Raw genomic sequence first — 16,523 nt, 5'->3', positions numbered from 1 at the left:
GACTTCCAACTGATTTTTTTATTGACATGAAAACATCACATAAGTAGTATCTGCGGGAACAGTTACAATAAAAGAAAAGCAGAAAAGGAAAAATAGATGAAGAGGGAACAAGATGTCCTGACATGAAAATAGCAAAAGACATTAACAATCACAGTGGCCTGCTGCGCAAAGCCCCACCCACATTCCAAGAAACAGTGCTCCTGTCAGACAGTGCGACCGATGGCTTGCTTACACACCCGCTCCTTACTCGCACCATCAGAGCTGCCTCACTGATTATGCGCGCTTGCTCATCCTTCTTTTTATCAACAGCTGTGGTCCCCTTAAACTGCGGAGTGCACCCATATGTGCTCATGTGCAGTGCCAGGGAGCCTTCTTTACTATTATGTACATTATTAGAATGCTCAAGTAAGCGCTCATTTAGGCATCTTCCCATCAAGATAGGCTCCGCAAGATAAGGGGATCCTGTACACAACGCCCGTGTCTCTTTGAGGGACAGGTCCTGTTTGCCAGCTGGGACAACTTGTCGGGAGCACTGAAAACCACTTTCACATTAACACGTCTTATTTACATAAGGCCATAGGACACAGGGTGCATATACGGTATGACGGTCCCGCTTTTCAGCAGTCGTTTTTTCTGTGTCGCCATCAGTGCTCCTATGTTATTTTTTTTTCTTTTCTGAGCATTGCCTCAACTACAGAAACAAGCAAAGGGCATGGCTGCTTCTTCTAGACGTTTCGACTGATCCAGGAGACTAGCTTCCGAGACGTGTTGGCAGGACCTCTCCAAGGAGTTTGAGAAATTTGTACAATAGCTTTCTTTACTAATTTACTATAAGCCAATTGAACAGAAAGATAGGTTCTGGGAACGGGGCTCATAATGCCAGCACGTGCAGTCCTCTGAGAAGGAAATCCTAAGATCTAGGAAGCGGATGTTGTCCTTTACCAGCATCTTGTGAGTCACCACGGGTGGACTGAGGCACTCGCAAAGAGTTTCTAAAACCTGCACGACTTGAGGATGAAACATCTTTGAATCACACTGCATAATCATGTACATATCTGAAAGTTCTTATGACGAATAATTTGCTAAGCCGTTCATTCAATGCCCTATCCAATTTTTCTAACAGCAGGTCACTCAGAAAAGAAGCTATGGATGATCCGATTGAGACACCTTCTTTTTGAATGCACCGCATTTACTCGAATCTAGGCCGTCCTCGACTGCAGGCCGAACCCCGAAATTTGCAAGGCCAGAAAAAAAAAAGAAAAAGCTTACCTCGAATGCAAGCCGAACGCAGGCCATTGCTTCTGAAGCACAGTTGGTGAAAGTGTTTCGCGAGTGTTTCGCGGCATGACTACACTGCACGATCGCTTTCAGAAAACTGACCAACTCCGAGCTCGGGCTGCTTGCGCCTCTGCCACCTCTGTGTCACGCGACAGGAGGAGAGAGGGTGTCAAGGTGTGTGGCATTCGCCGGTGCCATAATCACGTGACCCGATCCACCTTTGCCCAACTTTGCCGGCTTGAAATCTCGCCAGCTTGACGACCCTGCTGCATGAATGTGGGACTACGAGGTTTCGGAACAATGGACAGTACGAAGCAGATGACGCAGTCGGCCTGAGTAGCCATGGGAACCACCACTCTGCCAGTGAGCCTGAGTGACCTCGTCACCATGCAGCTCCCGTAGGATGTCGCAAAAATGAGCCTCGGACGCGCATGCAGAGCCGTCTGCATACGGTAGCCTGAAATCGGCGCATGGTGAGCCGCCATGCTGCTAGCGCGGCCGAGCCTTTAAGTAGGTGGCGGCTTTGGTCAAATCATGGTACTCAAACCTAAGCCAACCCCCCTCCCCCCCCCCACTTTCGCACATAGCTTTTTCAGAAAAAAGAAACATCTGCTTAGATTCAAGTAAATACGGTATATCTTCTCGTTTCATTCTACGAACATTGACGTAAGGTAGAATGATAAAGAGGCCTAAAAATTCTTTTAGAAGTCACACACGCAGTGTTCTGAAATGGCAGCACTCCAAACATGTCAATGCAGTTATCAATGCTCCTTAGCAAGTCCTTGTGAGGAAGGGAGTCATAGAGGTCCTTTATATCTATCGAAAAAGCCCTCAACCTTCCTCACAAGGACTTGCTCAAGTGCACAGAAGAATGCATTGACATGTAGGTGTAGCCATTTCAGAAGACCACGTGTGTGACCGCACGCGTGTGTGTATATATATATATATATATATATATATTAGAGCTGTGCGAATAGCAAAATTTTGGGTGTGAAGCGAATTCGAATAATAAAGATTGAGTGCGAATCAAATAGAATAATTTCGAATAATTTTCGAATACTTCTCAAACATTTTTCGAATAATTCGAAGTGAAATTACAGAAAAAGTTGCAGAGAATCCCTAAGTATGTTCTTGTGAGATAGCAACATGAAAGTGTTTCTTTTCGCTAGGTTGATGAAGCGCTGGTGGGGTCATATTTCATAGTTGTCTTTCTTATCAAGAATGAGGCAATGTAGAGGCCGAATTATATTTATGTACATGATTTGGTGCAACCAAAGTGTTTCCGACAACACTTTACACGTGATAGGCAGAGATGCCATTTCCTCAGCCTCTCCTTCTCTTTCAACTTCTGTGGAAGGCCGACTGATGTGGCAGACAAGGGTGTGCTCCCTTCAAATCCGGAGTTCCAAATCTGCCTCGTAGACGTCGATATATAAGAACATCTGAAATTTTGGATGCTAAAAAGCTTCGGCGTCCCGATTTTTCAGACTTCCTGCCCAAATGTCAGGTCCAAAACAGTATTAATTGAGCCCCCAACTCTGCCACATCTTTCATCTCCATATTGGAACCAGCGTTTTCTTTAGTTAATACATTTGCGACCGTAGCGGAGCTTGAAAGGCAGCTTTGCCGCAATACGGGGTTGTGAGGAGGTGAAGCACATTGAAAATCTAGGGACCACTTCCAAACGGACGTTGACTGTCTCTTGGCTAAGTTCAACCGTAACGGACTTTGAAAGGCAGCTTTGCCGCAATACGGGGGTGTGATGAGGTGAAGCATATTGAAAATCTAGGGACCACTTCCAACTGGACTTTGTCTCTTCGCTAAGTTCGACCGTAACGGAGCTTGAAAGGCGGCTTTGCCGCAATACGAGAGTGTTATGAGGTGAAGCATATTGAAAATCTGAAGGGGTCACTTTCAACCGGACGTTGACTGCATTTGTCTTTGGGAAATTCGAATAGTTCGAATAGTAAAATTTCAGTGCGAATCGAATCGAATAGCAAACACTATTCGAAAAATATTCGAAATTTCGAATATTCGCACACCCCTAATATATATACATATACACTGAAACCTCGATATATTGAACACAGATATAACGAAATATCCGTTATAACGAAGTAAATGAAGAATAGTCTTGCAATACATACTGTGTCAGGAATATACGTTTATAACAAATTTTCGGATATAACAAAGTTATTTTCATGTAAGATGCAACTTCGTTATAATGAGGTTTGAGTGTGTATATATGTATGTATATGTATATAGGCTTCGTGTCTGCATTCTCTATGGAGCCTGCATATGTATCATACCGTTTTTCTCTATGCATTCACTCAGGGTACACTTAGCAGGTCAAGGTGTCATGTTTTAAAAGTGTGTGTATGTGTGTGTTTGTGTGTGTGTGTGTATATATATATATATGGATAAAGAGAACTTCTTCTGGCTAAATAAAAATTGTGAAAAACTTCGTACTACAATATAAGAAACAAAACAAATATTTATTTTACCCTGACAGTTTCGGCTGGAGGACCAGCCTTCTTCAAAAGATGTAAGTGAAATGAAACGGCCATGGCCGAACCCGCTGCACAAGGGCCGCCCACTCAGTTTGGGGGCCAGACGATACTTTCAAAAAAAAAAAAAAAAAAACATAAAACTGTCATAAACATAAACCGAAACTGTCAGGGTAAAATAAATATTTGTTTTGTTTCTTATATTGTAGTACGAAGTTTTTCACTATATATATATATATATATATATATATATATATATATATATATATATATATATATATATATAGGTTGTCCCACATAACTTGAGCCAAGACTTTAAAAATGAAAGGCACTTCAGAGGCAAATTGGACCAAATGTATAATACTCGCACTATGCTATAGATACTCAGGCAATTTTTTATTTTCCCTTAAACTAATTAGGTAATTATTTTTAATTACTTAACTTTTTAAATATTGGCTGAAAACCCAAAACATGAGCTGTAGAGCACTTTTAGAAACCACGGACTGAATTGTTTCCTGTACGATACGTCTTGCGGTGTTATTTTTTCCGCGTTGTAAAGAAAGCCCGCAAAATTTGAAAAGAGGCCACGTGACGGACCGCGAGCGCACTGCTATAGTGCTGCTCTCAAGCGGGCAACCGGTGAACGAGGTCGCCTGCGGCTGCCACGGGGAAGCGACGGGGTGCTTTGAAAGTGGCCGATGTTTGGGCGTCCGTCTTTCGTTGAATGACGGTGCAAATGCACGGTGCTGGCCGAGCGCTACCGTGGTGATAAAGCGGTTACGACTGCGAGGAAAAAAAACAACACTTTGATTCTGATTCATGCAGAAAGAGCAAAACGCGACAGAACGATGAAAGCCCTCGACGGCCGCTGCAATTTCGCAGTTTGAAGAAAAAGAGACCCCACAAGGCGTCTGCGTCGTGCGAACCATTCCTGATGAGTTGTCTTTGTTCAGGTGCTCCTCAGACACACGTAACCCTCCGTGTTCTGGACAGCAATGTTAGATTGTTTAAATCTGTGTAAGCAGCTGACGTGCCGTACTCGAATGAACAACGAGCTGGTATGGTTCTGGCCCTAGGTGCATCAAGCGGACACAGAAGGCAGGCAGTTAAGCTGATTCAACGCTTGCATCCAGGTACGCGGCCAAGCTCAATGTCCACTGGGCGTACTTGTGACACGCTGAAAGAGAATGGGACATTTACCACGAAACGGCATGAATCTTCAGTTTTGGGCAAGGAAGTGGAGAGGGATATCCTGTCCGAGTTTTCTGCAGACCCCCAGGCAAGTGTCCGTAGTGTGGGTGCTGAAGCTGGTGTCTCGAAATCTTCGGTGTGGAGAATAAAAATTACACCATTTCCCGCTAAAGGGGACCATGAGGCGATGCGAAGCCGGAGCATTTGCACGATTGCGTTCCGTTGGCGTTCGTTGGGCATGCTACCGACCTCGCGTCGCGGAACGCAAAGAGGAACGCTACGCACGTCTTGTCTTCTAGCCTGGCCGTTGATTCTCACAGGGCGAACGGGGAACGCGGTCGACAGACGTGCGAGAGGGGGGCAGCATAGGAGAGGAGAGAGAGGGGGAGGGGACACGCATGCGCTGGTGCTCATCACGGCGTTGCGCAGGAGAGAATTTCGGCATGTCTAGCCCGCGTTTCAGGGGAAGAGTGAAAAGGGGAGGGGAAAGGGGAGGGAAAGTGGAGAGGGGGAGGGCACAGGAGGAGGGGAGAGGGGGATATGGAGAGTGGAGAGGGAAAGTGGAGAGGGGAGATGGTGGAGGGGGAGTGGAGAGGGTATGCGCATGCGCAGTAAGGGTGGTCACGCCGCACACCACCACCACCACCACCACCACCACCGGATTGAACCCCGCCATAAGATACTTCGCATCTAATAAAGAAGAGACAGCTTCATCCCTACCACGTGCAGCTTCACCAAGGATTGGAGCCTCGATCGCGACTTCCAGAATCGCAGAGACTTTGCAAACTGGATCCTAATTAAGACAGAAGACCCAGGCTTCGTTAACAAGGTACTTTGGACCAACGAAGCTAACTTCTCGCGCAATGCTCAAGTGAACATCCACAATGCTCACTATTGGAGTGACAAGAACCCTCACTGGGTTTAGCAGGCGCGTCACCAATATCTGTGGTCTTTCAATGTGTGGTGTGGTATTTACGGTGGTACTGTCTTCTTCGACAGAACACTTAGAGGCAAACGAGATGTCAACGCTATCATGGATGGACCACTTTAAAATTTTCTGTGCGAAGTTCCACTGGCTAGGATTAAAGATATCCGGTATCAGCATGATGTAGCTCCTGCGCACGGAAGCAGCAAAGCGTGCAATTGGCTGGATGAAGTTTTCCTGCAGCAGTGGATAGGGCGGCACGGGCCTATTGCTTGGCTAGCAAGGTCTCCAGATTTAAACCCCCTTGATTTTTTTCTTTGGGGGTACGTCAAGAGTCAGGTATACCAGGCACCAACCACAACATCAGGTAATCTAAAAAAATAATACAACTTTGCATCTCCATTCCCGAAACCATGGTCAAAAACGTCACGGAAAATCTGATAAAGAGATGCCACAGTTGTATTGCAGCAGATGGCGACCTCTTTGCACATGTTTTGTAATCTCGACTTAATTTTACGAGCACCGATCACTGAAAAAAAATTCTCCTGATGCCGTTCGCCACCCACCGCCACCCGTGACTAGCTTCATGTCGTCGCCTCCTTTTACGCATCTCAAGTTCAAAAGAGACAATAAAGCTATTTTCTTATTTTATTTATCCGTCTTGGACGCTTATCTCGGCAGCGCTCGGCCAGCAGCGTGCATTTGCACCGTCATTCAACGAAAGACGGACGCCCAAACATCGGCCACTTTCAAAGCACCCCGTCACTTGCCCTTGGCAGCCGCAGGCGACCTCGTTCACCGGTTGCACGCTTGAGAGCAGCACTATAGCAGTGCGCTCGCGGTCCGTCACGTGGTCTCTTTTCAAATTTCGCGGGCTTTCTTTACAACGCGGAAAAAATAACACCGCGAGACGTATCGTACAGGAAACAATTCGGTCCGTGGTTTCTAAAAGTGCTCTACAGCTCAGTATTCATATTTTAGGTTTTCGGCGAATAATTAAAAAGTTAAGTAATTAAAAATAATTAACTAATTAGTTTAGGGGAAAATAAAAAATAGCCTGAGTATCTATAGGCTAGTGCGAGTAGTATACGCTTGGTCTAATTTGCCTCTGAAGTGCCTTTCATTTTTAAAGTCTTGGCTCAAGTTACGTGGGACCTGTATATATATATACATATATATATATATATATATATATATATATATATATATATATATATATATATATATGGGTGAAAAGAAGGACTCGCGTACGAAATGTAGTTTTATTAATGTTTCGGGCTGGTGGGCCAGCCTTCGTCAGAATGAATGTACTGCCCATGACAGACACTATTTATAAGTGTGTGGCTACACATTGTGGTGCACAATAACAATGCAACAGGTGAATAACATGTACAACACAGTCAAACGTGCTACACTTCGAGAGCAACAGACAGGTGATGGGCGCACGACACTGTGAATAACAATAGGAACAGGTGCCGCAGGTGCAACGATGCCGCACATAGAGCGTAAAACAGGTGCAACTATGCCGCACATCGAGCGCAAAACAGGTGCAACACAATCAAACGTGCCATTCATCGGGAGCAACAGACAGGACACGACACTGTGAATAATAGGATCAGGCAACGAGGATCAGGCAACGACACGACACTATGAATAACAACAGGATCAGGAGACGAGTGCAACGATGAGTATATATATATATATATATATATATATATATATATATATATATATATATATATATATATATATATATATATATATATATATATATATATATGTATATCTGTGTGTGTGTGCGTCTGTAGACATGTATACCCCAGCCTGACTAAATTCTCTCACAAATGTTCAACATATACCATAACTTTTGTTCAAGTTGGCTTAGGACAGCTATTCTTTCATGCATACAATTCTCATTCCAGAATATTGTGATATGCCGAAATACTTAGCAATTCTCCTAGTTTAGGCAACACACATGCTCCCAAAACAGCATGTGCAATGTTTAATATTTTAAAAATTACATATTGTGCAAGAGAAATAATTGAACATATTGAACCAGCACACAAATGTACGCACCTAATCTCAGCAAGTTTCATCAAAATCGGTCAAGAACTTAAAGAGAGAGCAGCCTGCCCCAAAAATGGTATAAGAAGATTCACCTTCTGACCATCCCAGACTTTGATGTTTATTCCCTTGAGAACAAGCTCAAGATTGTCCCTGTAGGCTGCACTGTAGTTTGAGTAGGCAATGTTCCCTCTGGCTGGCCAGTCAGCATCAGGCTGGGTGTCTGCATTTCTCCATGGAGCCTGCATATGTAACATATCTTTTTCCTCTATGCATTCACTCAGGGTACACTAAGCAGGCCAAGGTGTCATGTTTTAAAAGTGGCTCGGTTTTGAAGATGGCAACTAATTTATGTGCAGTCAAGCACCTTCATAATGGTGCTCCCAGCATTCCTGCCACTTTTATGTCCTGGAAATTTTCTTTTTAGAGCAAGTCGAGCGCCCCTCTGCAATTCGACTTAAAGGAACCCTGCAACGCTTTTTGAAAATGATCACAAAGCACTACGAACTGGTAGTCGCGGTTCCTGTCAACGTGTGAGCCAAATATTATGTCACTGCGCGCAGCAAAGAATTTACAATTACATTTCGAAGAGAGCTCAGTCACTCTTCTCTCAAGAAAGGATCGAATATGGCCATTGGCATTCTTGTGCTGCACTGGCACTCTCATGAGCGCACCAACAGTGAGCCAAGATGAGCCTCAAGGCCATGAACATAGCTTGTCAGCCCCCTCTGTCCCTATCCTCCCCTTGTGCCACTCTGTTTCTACAACAAAGAGTACATCAAGCACAAATTGCAAAAAGGTGTGCAACTTGTTCTAGGAAATATTCAAGTGCTATAATGCTGTGTTTCAATGTACATACAAATTTACTTTCTCAAAAACAAAGCCACTCTTGGAACTTGCTGACAGTGACTTACATATTACAAACTACAAAAATGAGGTCTGGCTTCTCGTTGCACATTGATACATGAATGATGAGACGCTTGTTCTGTAGACTATATAAATGATATACGATGGTTGCAGCGTTGACCGGTTCAGCTCTGAGCTCGAGCGGAAACAGCTCTTCGTTGGGCGTCCACGCGCATAGTCCACGACTAGCAATATGCCAGTAGTACTATCTTGTTTAGCTTTATCAGGTGTGGGACAGCTCAGATGGCTTTTGGACAACTTTTTGGAGCCGAAAAAATAGCGTCTTGGAGCAGCTAATAAAAATAGAGAGAGAATTCTTTCAATTACAGGGTACCACAGAAAAATACCGTTAAAAGGGCCCCCTAACACTATTCAAGCCCCCATTTTTTTACTTACGGGTTGCATAGGCTGAAAGATTTACAGATTATTGCAACAAAAATGGCAGTGACAGGAGCATGCAGTCCGAAATTATTCAGCCTAAAAAATTCAAAATACAAAGAAAAAAAATGTGTGTCTTCAACTCAACCTTGACCACATTTCCCTCCCAACTGCAGTTCGCCAATGGAATGAACTGAAAGCACCTACATCGAGGAAGCCTGCGCACCACTGTTGCCTGTTCCATCAAGCGCAGCGATCACGCTGTTACCACAGTAACAGTTGTTGCTATCACCGTAACAAACAATGTCGCACCGCATACCCAGCACCTAAAAAAAAAGGGTGAAACAATAACAATGCGCTGAGGTGAAGAATGTCCTCCTCTTGAATACTGTACGAAACGAGGTTACTCAGGAAGGTACAAAGGCAACAAGAGAAGGGAAACGAGAGAAGCTTTTCATACGGACATCCAACCTGCGCAAGCAAAAAGCCAGGGCTGAAACAGCAGCTAGTGCCTCCATCGCGTTTTGTAGTTGTCGCAGGGGTATAAGCGGGCTTCAGTCTTTTGGAGCAGCTCAGGGAGCAGAAATGATGCTGTTTTGGAGCAGCTTTGGAGCATCAAAAGGTGTGTTTTGGAGCAATGCAAGTTAGTTTTAGAGCAGATTTCTAGGGTCAAACATCACTGTTAATTTAAGTATTTATTTTCGGTAAACACTAAAAATTCCAATGGTTTTTACTAAACATTCAATACTGATGAACCACCACAGTTACCACAAATTAAGATATATACATATATATGTTCCCATCATTAAAACATCTCAGCTTACAGCAATCACTCAGAGAAAACAAAAGCAATGCTTTGGATAGCTACACTTGACTAGACTTCAAACGAATAAAAAACATTCATGTTAACAAAACACCGCAGCTGACATGAATAACAATTGAGGACTAGAGAAAAGCTTACCTTCATTCTCAACCGAATGAGACACCATGAAAAAAAAAAAAAGTTAAAAAGCTCATGCTCCCGTCATTACAGCACCACAGCTGACATGGGAAGCGAGAGGAAAATAGAGATAAGCAGTGCGATGCATAGCTAAACCTGACTACACTTTAGAGGAATTCAGTTTTGAATGTTTACATTGACAAAACAAAACTGCTCACACGTACAAATGAGAAGACGAGAGAACTGAAATGTGCACTTTTATTATCAAAGCAATTACATGGACACTCTCAGTGGGTTTTTGCCGTCACCGTCATTTTCGGTATAAATTCCAAACTGATAACCTCGCCCCACATGTTCTACGTGCGAGTAAAAGCACACAAGCGCTAGGGACGAGCACAGCTGAAGCAGAGACGAGCCGGCCATCGAGACTGTTGCACAGAGGGCGCATGCGATGACATGCGTCCGCGTACAAGGCCTGCCGTCAATTGCTCCTCAAGCAGAGACCATGAAGGGAGCCTGGGAAGGGGAGAAGGGAATGTCGCTCGAGCAGCAACGGCCAACTTTACTTTGACAGCGTGGTTTCAAGTGCTGGTGCGCACACCATTTCGGCAGACATCAGCAAATGGCCCGTTTACTTTGCGTTGAGACAACAGGCAACACAAAAACCGCTTCGCTCCATGGAGCGGCCGTGTACTCTTACACCAGCCTTTTGTAGAGTCACGGGAGATCGAATCCAAAAGAGCCAGCCTTACTTCAAGTAACATTAAAATTTCTTGTTATCAAATTCATTGCTTCGTCCTTGCGGTGAAACTAACTTTTCTCATGTCGTCAACAATGTAACGGAGAGCGTGCCAGGCGATCTCGCATGGGTGCGCTACGTCGTGGATGACAATGGCACAAGAAGGCACCATAGACTGGCACCATAGGCACCAATACTGCTTGGGAGCAGTATTGGCGCAGTGTGGCACAAATGGCGCAGCATTTCCACCCCCGAGTTGTCCTGATCTTTCTTTTTTTTGTTGTTGTTGTTGTTGTTATGGTGTCTATTTGGCGTTCAATGGAAAAGAACACAAAAGAGAAACAAAACCCAATCACATTTAACGTTACCTTTATCCAATCACGGGCCTGCACTTTTAGCTGTCCTTTCCGCCTACAGTGGTTTTGGTGAGCACCACTATGCGTTAATGTGGTCGGCAGCGATGCAGTGACTTCATTGTGTGATTAAAATATTAAATCTATTGATATAAGTGCTCTGACCTATGTTAAAATTATCCCCAGCCATAGTCCATGCGACCCACAAGTAAGAGACAGGTCTTTCAAAAGTGTTCGAGGGCCCCTTTAAGAAACTATTTTACTATAGCTAGGACAAAAACTCACTGGGTCCTGTGTGCATTCGTCTAAGAAGACTCGAAGGAGAAAGCCATGGGGGGGTGTGGCTATTTTACCATGCAATTAATACTGACATCCAGCACTCACTAATTTACTTTCACTAATTATGCAGTATTCAGTTCACTTTCATAATGATGATATAATGGATTTCCACAAGTAAACTTTCATTATTTCATGCCTTTCACTAATTAATTCACTACATTTATATTCACTTTATCATCACATATATGCACGGTCATACTTTCACTCGCATTTGTATGGCTGCCGCTCCCCTATGCATCACTAAGGTGAATAATGTGAATGCTGCTTTTTTATGCTCTCTAAGCGACCAGCGCCGCTCTGTGGAAGCTATCCATTACGTCTGTGGCGTCTTGTTTCTCTTTTTATCACCTCGGTTTCACGCTTTTGCAAAGATGAAGCAAGATTTAAGAGTGTGATTTGTTTACTTTTTTTTATTCAAGCGAACGCCAAGTGAATGCAAATCTCGATCCATGAATGGTCGTGTGACTTAGGCCGAGTCACGTGAACGTCACCACTTTTTTTTTTTTTGAGGTCAGGTGAACTCCGCAAGGGTGAAGTGACCGAATGCACGTCATTGGTTTGTTGTTATACACGTGGTTTTTGCACTGCACGCCGGATATCTGCCACATGACCCTTCTCAAGAGGCATATAAGGCCTTCAACCTAACAATGTTCTATGTCAAGAGTTGTCCACATGGTAAGGTTGCATGCTGAAAAAAAGTGAACTGGAGGAACCATGGCGTACAGAACAGTGGAGCTGCTCTTGGTCGACCTTCTGCATCACCCAGGAGCAGAGCCAGGTCACGCGACCAGGAGGGGAGGGGAGAGGAAGGCATCAGAGCGCCATGCAGGTCACATGACTAGCATGCTGGGGGAGGGGAGGACCAATCAGAGAGCGGGGAGGGCAATAGACTCTGCACAGCTCGAGCAAAACCTTAGCTTTGAGAGCAGGAAGCGCAAGCCAAGCGCCAGTGGAGGGAAGCCACCAACCCCAAGGTTCGAGAGAAGGAAGCCCAAAGAAAACAGCAAAGGAAAAGAAGCTCACCATAGCGCAAGAACCGCAGTTAAATAGAAACAACACCACCACAGCATAACACAAATACAACACCAAAATACAGAAACAAAACACCGAGAGTCACAGCTCCGCTCTTTCCTCAGATTTCACTTCGTGGAACTGGGTTTTAAATGGGTCTTTGATAACATAGAGAAGGAAAAAAATACTGCATGAATATTTCGTTTTAACATCAGTGCCTTCCCATTTTTCGCACGTTACCAAACAGCGGGCACAGAAAAGTAGCAGAGGGAATGTCACCAGGCTAACGGAGTCTTCTAAATGTAAAACCATGGAGAAAACATTGGGGTGATTGCATCACGCAGCCAGCTAGCATGTGACCTGCTCCCAGCGAACTACTGTGCATGGAACACTCAGCTATCAAAACACACTTGTTTGGGAGCTTTTCCAGCTGTCCAATGAGCATTTTTTTCGTGTATGATTCAGCAGCTGTTGTTGTTAATTACAAATAATGCTTATTGTCTTCACAGTAATGCACGCAGTTCTTTCGGAAGAGCCTGCGCTGAGCACGGTTAGTAAATCGTTTGCCGGCACGGCAGTAACGCGACATGATCTAGCCTCACACGCTTGCTAGTGCACGAACTTCAGAGAGCTAGATTAACCCCTTCAGCGGGGCTGTGTACGATTGTACACATCAACTATGGAGGCACATCATGCACACTTGTGCGGGCTTCCTGAGTGGACAACTAGCGGTCATTTAACTTCATTGTGTTTCGTAGTGCTGCAGAGGACCACTTTGCTGGAGACACTACCATGTACGACGATACGTGCTGCGTTCCAGAACCAACGTCAAGAGCTTTATTTTTCTTTGGTCAAAACGAATACAACCAAACAACTGGGCATGCATTTTGGGCCTAATATTTGATTCTTTTTATGCAAGAATTGAAGCTGTCTGATTGCGGAATAATTAGATGTTTAATTACATGCAAACTAAGATCAACTGCTTAAACTCACAAAAAACAACACATTCCTTCATTCTCTTTGTTGGAATGTAATATTGAGTGCCTTGGAATCATGCTATGTGAATTTGACGCATTAGCAGACAGTGCATCATTATTCGTGCCTGAAGGGGTTAAGAAGCAGACTGTTTCGCGGAGGTGGCACAGTGTGTCCAGCCATGGCAATCCACTCCCCTGGGCAAATTCTCAACATTCCTGGCGCCACCAGTGCGATGTATGTGCATGCATCGAGCCGCCAGCTGCCTGGCAAGCTCGGAATGCGGGACCATATGTATCATCATAAAAGTGAGCGTGGCGCAGTCAAACGTTAGGCGTACTTTGCCTAGCTCCAGTTTTATCCAGAACGTTCCATCCGAAACCATGCACAAAGCAGAATCACAGTTATGTATACACTTGTTAGCTTCTGCTAAAGCTGGCAAAAAAAACAAAAAAAATACCAAACAAACAAATAAGCGGATAGTCGGTTTCTGTGTCTTGGAGCAGCGTGGCTCAATTTCAGGGAATATTGCGACTTTGGCACAGCTGGCACAGCTACACCACCCCTGCTTTATTCTTCACTTTTACACTTCGCTCTGTTTGCTATTTTTTATCTCGCCATTGCCGATGCACAATGCCTACAAAAGCTGTCCAGCTTTTACACATCGAGGAAAAGTCTCTTTCCATTGCAAAAGAGCCTTTTGGCCTGCCTCGCTTCACTAAGAATAATTTACTTGTAACTTTGAATCGATCAAAAAAAAACACGAGTGATACAATCGGTTATGGAAGGCGGAGTTATATTCTTCTCAACCATGCTGCGCACATGGCCAAAGGCCTAAACTACAAGTGAGTGTGACACACCCAAACTGTGTCTCTTAAAAAAAAGAGAAATATTGCCTACAAATACTTGTATGCAGCAAAGTACGGACTACTCTTACACCTTTTGCAACTCCAAGGCTTTCTTTAATTATTTACTGACACTGCAATCCTTCTTCAGTCTCATATATATTGGGTCACAAGGTGAGCAATGTAACATGTAATAATAGCAAACAAAGCAGTTTTATTAGCATCATAAAAAAGTTAGAATTGTTATTAAAAGAAGCAACAATTATTAACTATAACATACCAGGGACAAATATAAAGTGTAATGTTATAATACAAGTTTGTCCATAATATGTGACATCCTTAAGACTATTTTAGAACTGAACCTCCCCATACTTACTCCATATCTTCACAGATGTGAGAAAGAAGGAAGGACTAAATGTGTTCCAATGTGATGTTTATGGATTAAACTACCGCAAAAACTGGGCCACCATGGCTGATGACAAGTAATAAGCTCCAAGCAAAATTGTAGGATCTCTGAAAGTGCACAGCGAGTTAGGAAGAAGGATGCCACAACTAATGACCAAAGGGTACAAGCATTTGTGCACTTCACCCCTTCAAATAATAAGGTGATGTGGGACATCACGAAGAAAAAACCATAGCGCAAAACGACACAAGGGACTGGCGCTAACTTCCAACCGTTGTTTATTGACGAGACATACAGAAATAATAAATACACAGCACAAGAGCAGCAAAGGTTATGACTAGGCTTGTGCGAATAGTAAATTTTAGGTTCAAAGCGAATTCGAAGGGAATAGTGATTTTGGTCGAATAATTTCAAATCGAATTCGAATAGTATATATCACATATTATAAAGAAAAATGAGCATATCTGTCATGACCCAACCAACCTGCACAACGTTTTTTTTTAAATTGTAACAAGGCATGTGCAAATGTCAATCTTTTTGGTTCAAAAGAAGTGGAAGCAACTTTGAATAGTAGCAGGATTTGGCTTTTGGTAGAATGCAAATGATAACCTGTAAAATATGTTAAGTTTTATAACTTACTATACTTGAAGCATATAAGCCGGTATAACAAGTTTTTAAACTTAAAAAATGATGAATCGATGTGAGGGTAATGTGTTCATTTAACCTTAAAGTGGGGCTTCGCGGCAGTGTGGATTTTTTCTGGAAAGGTGTATTCGCGGTATAGCACCCCTCCACTGCAGTGAAACCACCTTTACAGAAGGTTACAAGCAGACCGTGCGGATTTTTTTTTTTTTGAAAGGGGTAATCACGGTACAACACCCCTGCACTGCAGTGAAACCACCTTTACAGGGGGGGGAGGGGGGGGGTTATAAGCGGACTAATATACACCTATTCGTTCATTTTGAATACCTCGAAATTTTCAATAATTTAAATTTGAATCGAAGCGAATTCGAATACTGTATTATTCGTTCGAATATTTGAAGTGCTCGAATATTCGCACAAGCCTAGTTATGACCCTCGCAATAATCGGACTGAGTCAGTAGGATATCATCCTGGAAAGAGCCACATCACAACCGCGCTACATAACATGTTTATTTTGCTTAGAAATAAATCTCTTGCCATCTAAAATGATGCACCGCTTGGGTTAAAAGTATTGTTTTCTGGTTTCTGTTCAACTAGAACCTTGGTCATATGGCTCAAGAAACTTCTTTGTGGCTTAATCTTTGTTTGCATTTCAATTTCATCGATGGTGTTCCTTTGCTCCGGCAGTATCTCTTCACTTGGATTGCAATCAGTTGCACATGCGCGCAACCATCAACTATGTAGCATGGTTGTGATGTGGCCGTTTCTAGGCATGATATCCTGCTGACTCTTTGTTTTCAGTCCGATTATCACGAGGGTCATACCCTTTGCTGCTCTTGTGCTGTGCACTACATATTTTCATGTGTTTCTTCAATAAACAACAAATGGAAGTTAGTGCCAGTCCTGTACGCCTGTGTGTTGTTGTTTTTCCAAGAAGTCATGAATCCAACACGCCAAAAAAAATGTTTTGCTAAGTACATCAGGTGTGGCTAATCAAAAATGACTCTAGTCTATTTCCCACTTGTCC

The 16,523-nt window shown here is 43.6% G+C and overlaps 1 protein-coding gene across 1 annotated transcript in view; it reads right to left on the bottom strand.

Moving 5' to 3' along the window:
- LOC119382421 (multidrug resistance-associated protein 1) overlaps nt 1-16,523 on the bottom strand; it is a 351,316-nt gene that overhangs the window by 50,291 nt on the left and 284,502 nt on the right. The window contains exon 27 of the mRNA XM_037650116.2: nt 8,061-8,207. Within this exon, the coding sequence (XP_037506044.1) occupies nt 8,061-8,207 (147 nt within the window). The remainder of the gene's footprint in view (nt 1-8,060; nt 8,208-16,523) is intronic.

This window comes from Rhipicephalus sanguineus, chromosome 2 (assembly GCF_013339695.2).
Source record: "Rhipicephalus sanguineus isolate Rsan-2018 chromosome 2, BIME_Rsan_1.4, whole genome shotgun sequence".
Taxonomy (NCBI): domain Eukaryota; kingdom Metazoa; phylum Arthropoda; class Arachnida; order Ixodida; family Ixodidae; genus Rhipicephalus; species Rhipicephalus sanguineus.
The sequence above is the reverse complement of the archived record's forward strand: the minus strand, read 5'-3'. Positions and strand labels throughout refer to the sequence as shown.